The sequence below is a fragment of the Aquila chrysaetos genome, chromosome 15 (assembly GCF_900496995.4).
Source record: "Aquila chrysaetos chrysaetos chromosome 15, bAquChr1.4, whole genome shotgun sequence".
NCBI lineage: Eukaryota > Metazoa > Chordata > Aves > Accipitriformes > Accipitridae > Aquila > Aquila chrysaetos.
Genome location: NC_044018.1, coordinates 20,840,388 through 20,853,729, shown reverse-complemented (window position 1 = coordinate 20,853,729; position 13,342 = coordinate 20,840,388). Strand labels below are relative to the sequence as shown.

General features: G+C 37.8%; 1 protein-coding gene across 2 annotated transcripts in view; it reads left to right on the top strand.

The window, feature by feature from the left end:
• Positions 1–13,342, top strand: part of SNTG2 (syntrophin gamma 2) — a 299,806-nt gene that overhangs the window by 237,226 nt on the left and 49,238 nt on the right. For both annotated transcript variants that reach the window (XM_030038043.1, XM_030038044.1), the window contains one exon: positions 3,796–3,834. In XM_030038043.1, coding sequence (XP_029893903.1) covers positions 3,796–3,834 — 39 coding nt within the window. The remainder of the gene's footprint in view (positions 1–3,795; positions 3,835–13,342) is intronic.

Sequence of the window (13,342 nt, the reverse complement as noted above, 5' to 3'; positions counted from 1 at the left end):
CTGAGGTTGTACAGGGAAGTCAGTAAGGGTAGGAATCACATCACCTAAATTTAGCCAAGCAACAAGCAGTCGCATAGGATCCTCTTACGGCCCAGAAAAAAAAATAGGCGCCTGTCAAGATCATTCTCTCTCTCTGCTGTCTGCTGGAATGAGAATATAGGTATATTAGATGTATAACTCTTTCCTTTTTTGGCTTGCCAAAGTTAAGTGAGATAAATCCCAGCCCAGGAGGTATTTAGATTTAGGTATATGGTTCTGAATCATTTCATCCCCATTCTTGCCCCATATGTATTCATTTAGGACAGAGTATAGGAATTACAACCGCTTAATAGTTCCTTATCCAAGTTGCCTGCAGTATTTGCAGATCCAGGTTTTTGGTTTTAGTTCCCCTGCTGTCTCCAATTCCCATTACTGTACTGCAGTGCTGAAAGCTCGTGCGCTGCCAGCAAGGTGTAGCGTATCCCATTTGTATTCCTGTCTCTCTGCACCAGCTGTGGAGTCATGTAGAGAACATGTGGTGCCAGGTGAAGTGGAGAGCGCATACTTCTCTCCTCAGCCCCATGACATAGGGACATAATGTGATGCAGAAGGAGATCTTCCCTCTCCCCCCACAGTTACGTCAGGGCTGCAGCCATCCCTGCTTTGAATAGGGAATGAGCTAAGTCTGTGCAGTGAATAGCTGTGGAGTCCAAAGCATTCTTCCCTATTGCCCTTACCAATGGGAAGCTGGATTGGTTATGAGGATGCTCTTCACAATACTCTACCCTCATTCTGCAGAAAACCTGCATGGCCAATCTAACACACATTTTTCCAGGCACATCTGAACACAATAAAATAAATAAAAACAAAAAACCAAAACCCCAAAATTTCTTCCTATCACATAGGGAGCTTAAGTAGTTTGAACCAAAAAGAGAGTGAAAGGAGACAGGATCCCCGCTAGCCCTGTTTATTTGCACTGGTTTATGCTATAATCATGTTATTATTCAGCATGTCTTTGCCCACCTGCAAGAACATATTATTTTCTGTCTGTGTAACATGGCTTCTGTGTAGTTACTTTGTGTATGTATTTGTGTCTGAAGCACTGGAGAAAGGTTGAAGCTGAATATGGGTAGGGTGTGATGGCATTCATACTGACCTTAAAGCGTTCCAGGTGCCTTCTCACTATGTCCTGCACAACTGCTCAGGATTAAGCCTATTACCAAATCAGACTGGTGAGGTCTGCCTCCTTCTGCAACACCGGGCATGTCACCAACGTGTTTTATCCAAGTTACAGAGTGGGGTTCTTGAGTTCCTACTGATTTGGTACTGTCGGGGCCCTGAGAGCACCAAGAAGCTCTGCCACCTCTTCCCCCTCCCAAAGTGCTGCAGGCCACCTCTGGCATGGTGCAGCCATGCAGCCTGGGGTCAGGCTGCTGTAGGCAGAGCTGTGCGCGAGAGCTGCAAGGAACCTTGCTGGGCCCCCCCCCCCGTCTGCTTGGCAGCTGCATGTCAGCTCCATCCTCATCACCAGTCCTCATCTGTGCTATGGTGCAGGAGCCAGCACCTGCAGGCTGTGACCCGCCGCTGTTGTGGTGGTCCCCGTCCCTCCTCTGGGGTGGTTGGGAGGTGGTAGGGAGCATGGCAGGCCCCTTCAAGGGGCTGGCAGGCTCTCCCAGCACTCTACCCAAGCTAACAGCCAGGTCTGGCAGATGCCCTAGGCTCCCAGCAGGTCTGGCCACCTCATCCCCAGAGCCTCAGTCGCTCCCAGCTGTCTGACCCACCAGCACACCTGCACCATTTGACCACACAATTCAATGCAAACAGGCTGCACAAGTGAGCGTGTAGGGGAGAAGGAGCCCTGATGGCCCATGATGGGTTAGGATTGACTGGTGAGTTCCTGCAGCCCTGAGCCTTGATATCACCCTGTGTCCGTACAGCCAAGGTTCCTGCTGTCATCCTGTACTCCTCCACATTGCGTTTTGTCCGAGGGTCATTTTGTTTACAGTCGTAGATAATTCCCTGTATGCAGAATAATGACGTGTTATTGCCATCTGTTAGCTACAAGTGTGTGTGGGTATATACACTTTATATACTTTATATATATACCTGTAGCTTTTATATATTCATGTCGTTAGATCCCACAGCTGTACTTTACTAAAATCAAGTAGGCAGTAGTCTCATGGTCATTAGATGTTTATTTTATAGCTAAACGAGCTGTAGTACATCTGCAAACAGTCCAAGACAAGTCCAGACAAACCCTGACACATCCTGAGGTCTGTGTCATGAGCATAACATAAAGCCTGTTGGCCTCTTACAGGTGTACTGGGTCTGGCTGGGATGGAGGCAACTTTCTTTGCAGCCATACGGTGCTGTGGTTTGTATTTGTGGCTAAAACAATGTTAATGACACACCAGTGTTTTGACTGTTGCTGAACAGTGCTTGCATAGCATCAAGGCTTTTGACTTTTTCTCGCTCTGACACACCCCACCTCCCCCAGCGAGGGATGGGCAAGGAATTAGAAAGGGACACAGTTGGGACAGCTGACCCAAATTGGCCAAAGAGATACTCTATACCATATAACATTGTGCTCAGCAATAGGAGTGACGTAGCAGACAAAGAAGGTGGGGGTTTCTTGTCCAAGGTGGCTGTTGCTTGGAGACTGGTTGGGCATCAGTCTGCTTGTGGGAGGTAGCAAATGATTACCTTTATATCAGTTGGTTTTGTCCTGTTTCCTTCACTTATTAAGCTCTCTTTTTCTTGACCCACAAGTTTTCTTGCTTTTTCTCTTCCTATACTCTCACCCTTCCTGCTGGGAGGGGGAAGGGAGTCAGCAGCTGTGTGGGTGCTCAGCTGCTGGCCAGAGTCAACCCACCACAACAAGCAATGGCATTACCATATTTATTGAGCTACAAGACTGCAGACATGCTCTGCTTCTGAAGATGATCCACAGATTTGATCTTACAGTTCTGGTATGGCCAGGATACAAGTGATAGCCCTGGATTTCTTCTGCTCTTTCCCTGTAGCAATTGCAGTTTTCCCTGTGCATAGCTATAGCTTTTGGTCTTCTACCACAAATCTTTCGTTTGTTATAAAACAGCCTTTTTGACAACAAGATCCTTTGGAAGTACTCAACTGTAGGACAGTTTGAAGCTTACATCCTTGCATATAGGGGAATCTGTCTTTCCAGTCTAATCTTTTTCTGTCTAGATTCCATATTGTTACTACACTTACTAATACTGTGTTTTAAAGAACAGAATATCAGGGTTTGTCCACCACTCATCTATGTAAACTAAGACTGCCAAAGAAAAGCCAAAATCAACAAAACTCTTCATTATCTGAACAGAGAGGAAGAAGATATGTAACTTTATCTTGAAGAGTAAACTAAAAGGAAAGCCTAAACAATATTCCCTTCATCTTTAAACTTACACTCTATGGCCTTCATTTCACAAGTACTTAATCACATGCCTCATTTATAGATCTGCTTAAGCAATTGTTTAACTGAGACCTAAGTGAGGTGTCTACAATCCAGTATAATATTTTCACTCAGAGTGGCAAAGTTAAATTCATAAATTCAAATCTTTTTGAAGGATTTAATGAAAACTCTGATAAAAGGCTTCCCATCTTTTGAGTCCTTGGTTTTGTAGATTTAGTGTAATAGTAGAAATCTAGTATTTAAGCACTGAATGATTTAATTTCTTATACAAATAATTTGGAAATATTACTACAGTGTTCAATAACTAAGTCAATGCTAATTGCGTCACAGAAACTCTTAAGCATATTAATAACTCTGTGTATTCTTCCATCTCTCTTTCATAGATGAAAATGGCAAATAAATGCTGTTCTCCCTCAGACCAGGTAAGACTTTCATTATATTATCCATTTTTTTTAATTCTTGTCATTGCGTTAAGTTGCACAATTATAGAGCTTACATACACACATTTAGTCAGTTTTAAAAGTCTAAAACCAAGCTTTCTATGTTTTGAAGTTCTGAAATGACCTACTTAATACAGCAGATTGTTACTGAATCACAGTAATGAGTAGAATCCTCCACTGTAGACCTAAAAAGTGGATTAGATGGAGCCATGAAATAAATGGTCTTGGAAAGCATAGTGTATGTTTGCATGCAATATTGCAGCAGTGAGTCTGACAAGGTAACTCTGTATTTATATCACATACAGTGCACAGATAGCCAAGGAGTGTATTACAAATTCAATCTGTTTTGCATGTGTCATGCTGAGCAGACTACATTTGCCATGACTGTTTGTCTGGGACTTTTGGAGCTCAGGAGCCTGATGAGATATTTCTTCTTCTCCAACTAGCCAAATATCCTGAAGATCCAGATGAATTTACTGCATTGGGAAGTATTCTTACTTCTTGTAGCATTGCAAAGAGTTTTTTCATTTACTTTGTAAGATATAATAGTAGCATTTTCCAGGCTAATTCTGTAATTCTGGAAAGTACTTTGAAGCTTGTATTATAAAACTGATGAGTTTCACTTACATGTGCTTTCATTGCATCAATCTGGCATTGAGTCATTACTCAGGAACAAAGAGCCTAATCCCTGCTGTTTCCAAAAAATAATGGGTTTGTAGATTATAAAAGTGAAAATTAGACAAGGTAACTTTTATAGTGGTTTACTGCAGAAATTTATTATGGAATTTTATTACAGAAGTCAAAGACTGAGTCAAAAATTCTTCATATCAGGGTCAAATAAATATTTATTAGTTTGACAGCTTGTATATTCTTCCGTATGTCAACCATTTTGTCATAATATTTGTAAAATGTACTTGGACATTTATAGACTGTCCTAGGAGTTATTAAAAATATTTAACCATTCACATTTTCTTACACAGGAAACTGTTTTCTTATATTTGGGTTGGTACTTTGAAAAACAATGTACCTCAAAAACCACTACAGACTTTAATTCTATGTATAGTAGATGATCAGGTTACCCCCAAAACCAAAATAAATACCTATTCTTTATTAGAAGAGAGCATTTAATTACTCTCTTTGCCATGGCTTTTAATTATTAATTAAACTGATATGAAAAACAGGTGATTATGAATGCCAGGGGAAAAGGTATTGAATTTGGATCTTTTGTTGGATGAACTCTCTACTACAAGTACCTTAGTAACTATTCAAAGTTTATTCATATCAGTTTAGGCACACATAATGGGTTTAGTTGAAAAAAGGAAGACATATTCTTCCTCAATTTTTAAAATATATTGGGGACAGTCATACAACATATCACACCTAATTTGATTTCCTAAATAAACGGGCTAGTCTCCATAAACTGCCTAGATAGTACAGAAAATTTTTCTGTTCCAGAGAGATGTTCAAATGTGGAACTTGCTGTCAACACTTTAAATCATCCTTTATAGGAGCCTCTTTTTCTGTCTTGACTATACTGAGGTCCTAAAAAGAGTAGCCTCTTAGCATATCATCTAAAGTAGGTGCCTAAAGTTAGGCAGTACAAGCCTATCCCACTTTTTCCATTCCAAGTATGAAAAGAAGGGAAGATACAATTAGGACCTTAATTTCAGGAGTTGAAAATTTAAGGTGGGACTGACGGCAACAAGCATTGGATTGTTCTCTGCCGAAAAGTGAGAAAAAATAATGTTTATAATGAATTTGGGCAGATCAAGTAAATAAAACATAATATTTTAAAGGAGCAATGTGAAAAATTCAGACTTTAAAATGTCCTGTCAAAATTTGCTTTAAAAGCAACCAAAATGTGAATCTGTCATATATATATATATATCTCACAGAGGAATAAAAGACAACTTGGCAATGATAACTGAAAACAGAAGAGATCTTGATCTGCCCTAGATTAATGGAGCCTATTAATGTCAGTTACATAATGTTTGTACAAACCTGAATGGCTCTTGTTAATGCAATTGATTTAAAATTCAGAGAAAGGATAAGCTTAAGAGATTGAAGGTCACTTGAAGAGCTTCCTTGAAGTAAAATCGCTGATAGCTGCAAATTTATCTTTGCTTTTGAGTATGGACATTCCTGAAGAATTAAACAGGTCCTTAGAGTTTCATTATTGTGTCGCCTGTAGTGAGTTTTCTTCATTGCCTTTAGAGTCCAACTTAATCTTTTGTAAAGGAACAAGGTTGGATCAGGATAGGTTTCGTTCAGATTCTGGTTTTCATAGGTCATTAACAAACTGAGATTCAGGGTTAAGAACATGAAAAATTACTTTGCTAAACCTGGCTTTCTTCCTTGTCTTTCATATTGCCCCGACTGGTTTTACTGGAAAACGAGTCTCCAGAACATGATGAATTCCATGGGCATATAACTAAAGAAAATTGGAAAGTGAAAGGACTAAGATATTGGTTCCCAGGTCTAAACCAGCTGTATTTATGGGTCTCTTTGCCAAAAGAAGATGTCAGATAGAGTTAGGACTTTGCCCTGTGTCTATGATCCAAAGTTAGAAAGAGGCAGTAGGAAAGGTAGTAGTAGTTGTAGTTATTATGAATATATTTGTACTGTTAAAATAAACAGTACAAGGTCATGAAATGAATTGGCATGGTCTGACTACTTCCACACATTTAAATTCTCTTCTCCCACCAAAGCAGGGTGTCTGCATTTAAACTGCCTATTGGAAATTATTCCTACTAATGCTTAAATTGGGAATTGTTTGGAGAGTTCTGCTTATCCCAGGGCAGGTCATGCTAGTTAGTCCATGTTGAGGACTACAGGGTTTTTAACAAATATACAGGGATTACACAAATTTGAAAGGTATTAAATAAGTACCACTGCTGAAGCTCTGGCTTTAAGTGTATATGTAACCTGTGTAGATGACAAAGCACATGGCATCTACACACTGCATACTTTTAGAGCATGTTGGTGCTCCACATGAAGAGAGGGGGATTGAGCCAGTTTGTACATTATTTTATTGAGTGTGGAGGATGTTTACAGCCACCATTCTCCAAATATTATAACTTTTGATTCTGCTTGATTTAGTTTATTACAGTGAGAGACTTGAAAGCACTTGATTCTGTGTTATCCGTAGGCAGTTAGATTTGGGACTCGATTTTCAAAAAGATACACACTGCTGGATTGCTCTGTATTTTTTATGAAACAGTAAATTAGGCAATTCTCTCTCTGTACAGAAAAACTACTTGCAAGGTTCTTTATTTTGTTTACTGGGTGATTTTTTATGTTTTTAAGACTAATATGATAATTTCCTGTCCTTCACTAAAACAATACAGTTTTGTCTCAGCAGAAATAGGAAAATACTGATCAGATATTAAGACTATGTGTATTTTTTCTTGTGATGCTATGAAACAGATTTTCACTACTTCCTAGGATATCTCTTCCCTTGTTTGTTTTGATTTTTTGCAGGGACCTCTTCACTGACCTCCAGAGGAAATCATACAGAAAATGCAATCTAGAGACAAGGATTGTAAAAGCATAGCATGTGATAGTACCAGGAAGGCCAGGACACAGATTAAGATGCAACCAGCAAGGGATAGATGGGTAACAAAAAATTACCCTCTAAGTGCATTAATAGGAAGAAGACAAAAGAAAATGTTTGTCTTCTACTCAGCATATCAGAGGTCAGCCTTCACTAAAAAGGTCAACTGCAAAAGATGGTTATTGCAAATAATACTAGCAAACCCCAATAAAATCTCAGATTACAATACAAAGGGAAGTTTTGGTGGTATGTATGCTTTTAATGCCTGGTGATATTTGAAAAACTGGTCAAAGTAGTCTCAGAGCTATTGTCAAGATATTTCAGGAAATTTGTGTCTGCCAGGTGACATCTCAAAACATTAGGAAAGGGCAAAAATCATGGCTGTTAATGGAAAAAGAAAGAGAAGTTGGAGAATTAGAGACTAGTCAGTTTGACTTCAATGTCTAGAAAGAATTTTGAAATAAATAAACAAAATATTGGTATGCAGCTGCATGATAACGAATGAGTGCCCTGAAGGATTTGTCAAGAATAAATAGTGACAACCAATCTAATTTCCTCCTGTGATAGTATAACACATCTTGTGGATGGGTGACAGGTGGTTGCTGCAACGTATCTCGATTCCAGTAAGGTTTATGACATTTCTTGACATGACAATACTTTAAACAAGTATTATATGGATTCGGTTGTACAGACGTTGTTGGATAATCCAATAGTAGGTATAAATGATTCACTTTCAAAGCTGACATAATCACTAGAAGTCCTGAAAAGGTCTGTCCTGGATCCAATTCCTTTGAATACTTCCTTTACAGTGCATTAGCAAAAATAAACCTACTAGTTTTGCAGACATGAAGCTTTAAAATACAGTTTTAGACCTAAGAATGATCTTGACATATTGAAGAATGAATCTGAAAAACAGGGTGGAAGCCAACTAGGGTACAGCACATAGGCAAGAATAATCAAGTATATGTGAGAGGCTGTGGGAAACAACGGGAGAAGATGTTGCTAGAAAATACTTGAAAAGTATCTGGGGATGCAAATTCTTTTAGGAAGGTTTGGTCCATCCTCCATTGCCTTGCTAGCATTTAAGGAGGCCATCCCAGATGCCCCTGTCTGCAGAAGCCAGTCAGACAGCAACAATAAGAAAAACAACAGGTTCATTGTTATGATTTATTATGACATTTTATTATTACATCAGCAGGTAATCAGGGACAGGACTGATCAACTGAGACCCCCAAAAACCCCATTCATATGGTGTACCTTATATTCCTTTTTCCCCCTCCCAAGTAAGGAACCTACCCATGTTCTACTCCTTCTTCATTGGCTCTTGTTTTTTCTGATTTTTACATGCTTATTTAGTTATTTCAGCCTTAATTTGTGATACCACCACCACTGTCTGTAAGTCAGCACCCCTTTTTCATTATCTTTTGACATTCTTCACCCATTCTTCACTTCCTTTTCATATATTTCACCTGCTAGTTTATCTCCTTATTGTTTTATTAGTATAGCCACAGGCTTGAGATAGCCAGTGAACTTCTCCCTTTGCATTTTATGCAATGTCCAGTAGTTTCTCACGTTGTTACCTTGTCAGTTTAACATCAGGCCAGGGCTGGCCATTTACCTGCATGCCATAACACCGTGTCTCCTTTGTGGCTTTTGAGAAAGAGGCAAGCATCATGGGCTGTACCTAAGTGAGTTACTTCAAGACATGCAAAGCGTTCCTTTTGCTGTAAGGCCTTGGCAGGAGTACTGCATCTGATTTTGTGCACTATGTTTCTGAAAAGTTATTGACCAGAGGTTTTCCACGGCCTCTGTGGACAGGTTGAAAGAAAGACAGGGAAAGAGGTATGTAAAAAATATTCAGGAATGATAGCTTTGTGTTCAGAGAATAACGTGAAAAGAAGCAAGGAATGGTGCCTCACAAGCTACATATTCTTGTTCATGGATTTTTCCTCCATTTCTGAACTGAATAAGCAGTTTGAGTCATTTGAGTCTTTAATGGATAGGGCAAAAAAATTCTTAAACTGTGGTTACAGCAAGAGTGATTCATGTTTGACATGAGGAATGAAGTGCTAGAATAGATTGTTGAGAAAAACTATGAAGTCTCCATTACCGGAGATCCTCAGGACATTAAGGAAGCATTTTTTTTAGCATGGGTACTGCATTTTGGAGAAGGTAATGTACTAAATTTCTCAGAAGCCTCCTTTCCACTCTGTTTTTGATAATGACATCATCCTAATTCTAAATAAGGAAGTTTTCAAATATGGAGGGTTTTCCCATTGTTCCTCATAGTAGAACTTCTGCCCCAGGTATGCCATGAACATGTTTGCTTGGCTTCATCCTGCAGAACTAAAGAAACCCTGCACATACTCTTGTAAGACCAGTTTCTCTTTTTCTTTTTTTTTTTTTTTTTTTCATTTTCTCAAAACAGAGAAAAACGTTTTAAAAATATATCATATAACAATAAAATTACTTTCTCCTAATTGTTAGTCTGGAAAAGTTAGATTTTTACAACGTACACCTGTAGAAAGGGAGCAGGACTAAATGCATTACGTTTTGAATAGTAGCCATTTGGACATAACTGAATGCAACTGATGTACAATGGAAACTATTAATGTAATGTATCAAAACTTCTAGCATTCCAAACTTTTTTTTTTTTTAATTTTTTGGGTTTAGTTAATCATTACATATGTGAAAGGACTGCTTTTTTTTTCCCCAGTATCTGTACTTTTCAAAACATGCGGTCTACCACTTGCTTTGCAAAAGACCAAATAAAAATTACTTAAGCTACCTCAAGATGTACTTGTCTTTGCTTCCCTAATTTTGTATTGTTCCATTCTGCTTCATGGTATGACGCTTGTTCTTAACTTGCAGGCCATGCTGGCATCTGTTCTAGAATTTTATCCCACTTTAATTACATAAGTGTCCCCATCTGTTCTGACATGTCATACATCAGGGATCTACTTGATTTTCTTTCTTCATTTCCCTCTGGAGTTTTTTGCATCATTTACTTTTCATAACTATTTAACTAAAAGTACTATATACAAAATGTACTGATCGCTTTATTAAAAGTAACACGTTAAGTTTCCAGTCATTGCAGCATCTAGACGCTTTATTGCTGTAGGAAAACAATAAGCGCAAATAAGAACTTTCATTTATCTGCTATGATTGGATTACATTTTGTTAGCGACTTGTTTTATCTCCTCATAATGAGTGCCATTGCTCATTTTGTTCCTACAGGAACTTTTGGAAAGTGTATTAGAACATTTTAGAAACTTAGTAATACATCGATGATGTATGGGTAATTTTCCAGATGTATGGGTAATTTTCCACGCAGTTTCAAATAGCAGTCTCAAATTGATTATGCAGTATGGGAATAAAGTGGTGAAAGCAATGCTGAGAATGGGACAGTTTGTAGTGTTATGCCTTATGAGCACTGCTTAAAACTTCAAATGGCAGGTTTCAGTCTAAATACCGGAACAGTTTTTCCCCTCTTTATATATTTGTATAGTGTCCTTCCTTTTGTTCTTTTCATTTTAATTTCATATTTTCTCCTGTTTCTTTATTTTTGGTCTCACTAAATGGATTTGTTTCTCCTCCTAAATGTCTTTTGCTTTGTCTTTTCCTCTTTCTCTTTCATATTCATTAGTACTTACTTTTTAGCTTGCTGTCCTGTTCTCCCCAACCCATGCAAATGACAGCAATGCAGCTTTAAACCCACTGAGCTCACCACTTACATTCTGGTAGCAATCCTTCTTCAGCTACTTAGCCTGACTATTGCTTCTTCCCCAAGAAAGTATCTCATCCAGTCCTTCACATCTGGTGGAGCAATCCGTATTTAAATCAACTCAACCCTTGCTTTTCTCCTAAATATACAAAAATTGTAAAACAAACAAACAAAAAGCTCGCGTGCCTTCTAGCTGTACTATATTTCTCTTCCTAAATGTATATATGTACTGAGACTTCAGTCAGTATTCTGCAGAGATACTCTTCTCCAAATTCTAAATTGATCTACAAATGTGCTACTTGTTGAATTTTTTCACATCTTCATTTAAAAAAAAATGCAACAAGTTGATGTAGGCATTCATGTTATAGGTGTCTTTTAGAAAGTTCAGGAAATGCTGCAACATTTTGTTTACTAGCACCTTTAATACTTACATAAGCATTTCATGGTGCTAACACACAAACCGTAATCTTGGGATTTAAAAGACTTTTGGAAGGGTTTGGGTTTCGGGTTTTTTTAATGACATTGAGCTTTTATATACTAGCTAGTTTTTCCAGATAAGTTTTTATTTTCTTTGGTAAGATATAAATCAGCAGACCATTTTTTCTTATTTCTACTGTGAGGTATATAATTTTTTCCTTGTTCCACAAATTATGTTGACAGTGCAAAGCTACGTAATGGTTTTAAAGAAAATGAAAATGGAAAAACTTTTAATCAGTTTCTGATATCTCTTGGGAATTATAATCAAATTTAGAAACAAAAAGGGTCTTTTTATATTTTTAAGGGTTCTAAGACTTTCTCTTTGCTTTGATGATCTATTATTTGGTTTTTTCTGATTGAAGTTCTTTTTTCCTGGAATTGGAGTTTCTGTTAGTCGTTTCAATCAGGCAGAGTAATATTCAGTGCAATGTATTCAAAATGTAACTGAAGTATTGCTGTTTGGTTTTGTGTAGACTTTGGTAAGTGGAAAGAGTAGGTGACCTTATCACAATCCATATGGATCAAGAGTGATATTACAATGTTGTAATAATTCAGTGAGGAGAGAGACTATTCCCCCAAAATCTAGTCCAGTGAATGTGGTTTTGTATTATTCTTTTTTTTGTCTGAGGTTGAAAGAGATTCCAGCATACAGAACAGCTTAGCATTGAGTTTATAGCTCTTAATAATTATAAAAATATGTTTGTCGTGTGGAGAAGGGTATACTTCAACCCAAGTCTTTTGATTCTGATCTGCCACAGGTAGACTGGTCACAGTACACTGTGACTGCAATAAAAATAATAACAATACAGTTCCATGTCAGTAAAACACTTAGAACACATGCCCAAAAAATATGTCTGCAGCTAATTAGAAAATGCAGTCTTGTGTTTGTAGCTAAATATGTACTCAAGATAATTATTCAGAAGATTAAGTGCTACATTAAGTCGAGGCTACGACATTTGGTGCTCCTATCACATCTTACAGCCATAGATAAGCATACAACAGTGATAGGGCCTTCACATGAATTCCATAAAATAAGTAAAGGAAATTATTCCTATTTCACAGATGGAAAACTTTGACATAAATCACATTTTCATTGAAAAACAAATCTGATTTTACTCCAGTTAGAGAGATTCATTGCCCTTTTTCTAAATTTAGAGTTTCATTCAAAGGCAGTGTGGTTGTCTTTTGCACTGCTGTTGGTACTTAGGACCAGTGCTTACGGGCCAACGTGTGGTTTCTGCCAACTAGATAAATCAAGATTTTCCTGTCAATCACAGGAAATCACATGTGTATTTTGCAGTGAAAACACAATCTTGAGAAGTGGAATTCCAGTCTTCTGATATCATCCTGCCCTGTGTTTCAACTAAGAACTTCATATTTTCCTTCTTTTAATATATTAAATGAACTTCTTCGGTTTGCAACAAGATATATAGTTATATTTCTCAGAATCTGTCATGTTTGCTTTAATATATGATGTTTGATGAATGACCTGGGCAAGCTGCAGACTTTATCTGTGACTTAGTTTTGCCATTTAACATTGAGGATAATTTGAAAATTATTTGCTGAGTGCTGCTGTAAGCATAAATGGTGATGATAATGATGATGAACAAAGGAAGAACATAATAGAGAGCCATATCCTTTGCTTATCAATTTATCAATTTAGTCAGTAAATTACTATTTTAGTGAAGATTCTACTACTGTTAGAGGTTAATACATGGTGTCCAGTTGCAAGTCAG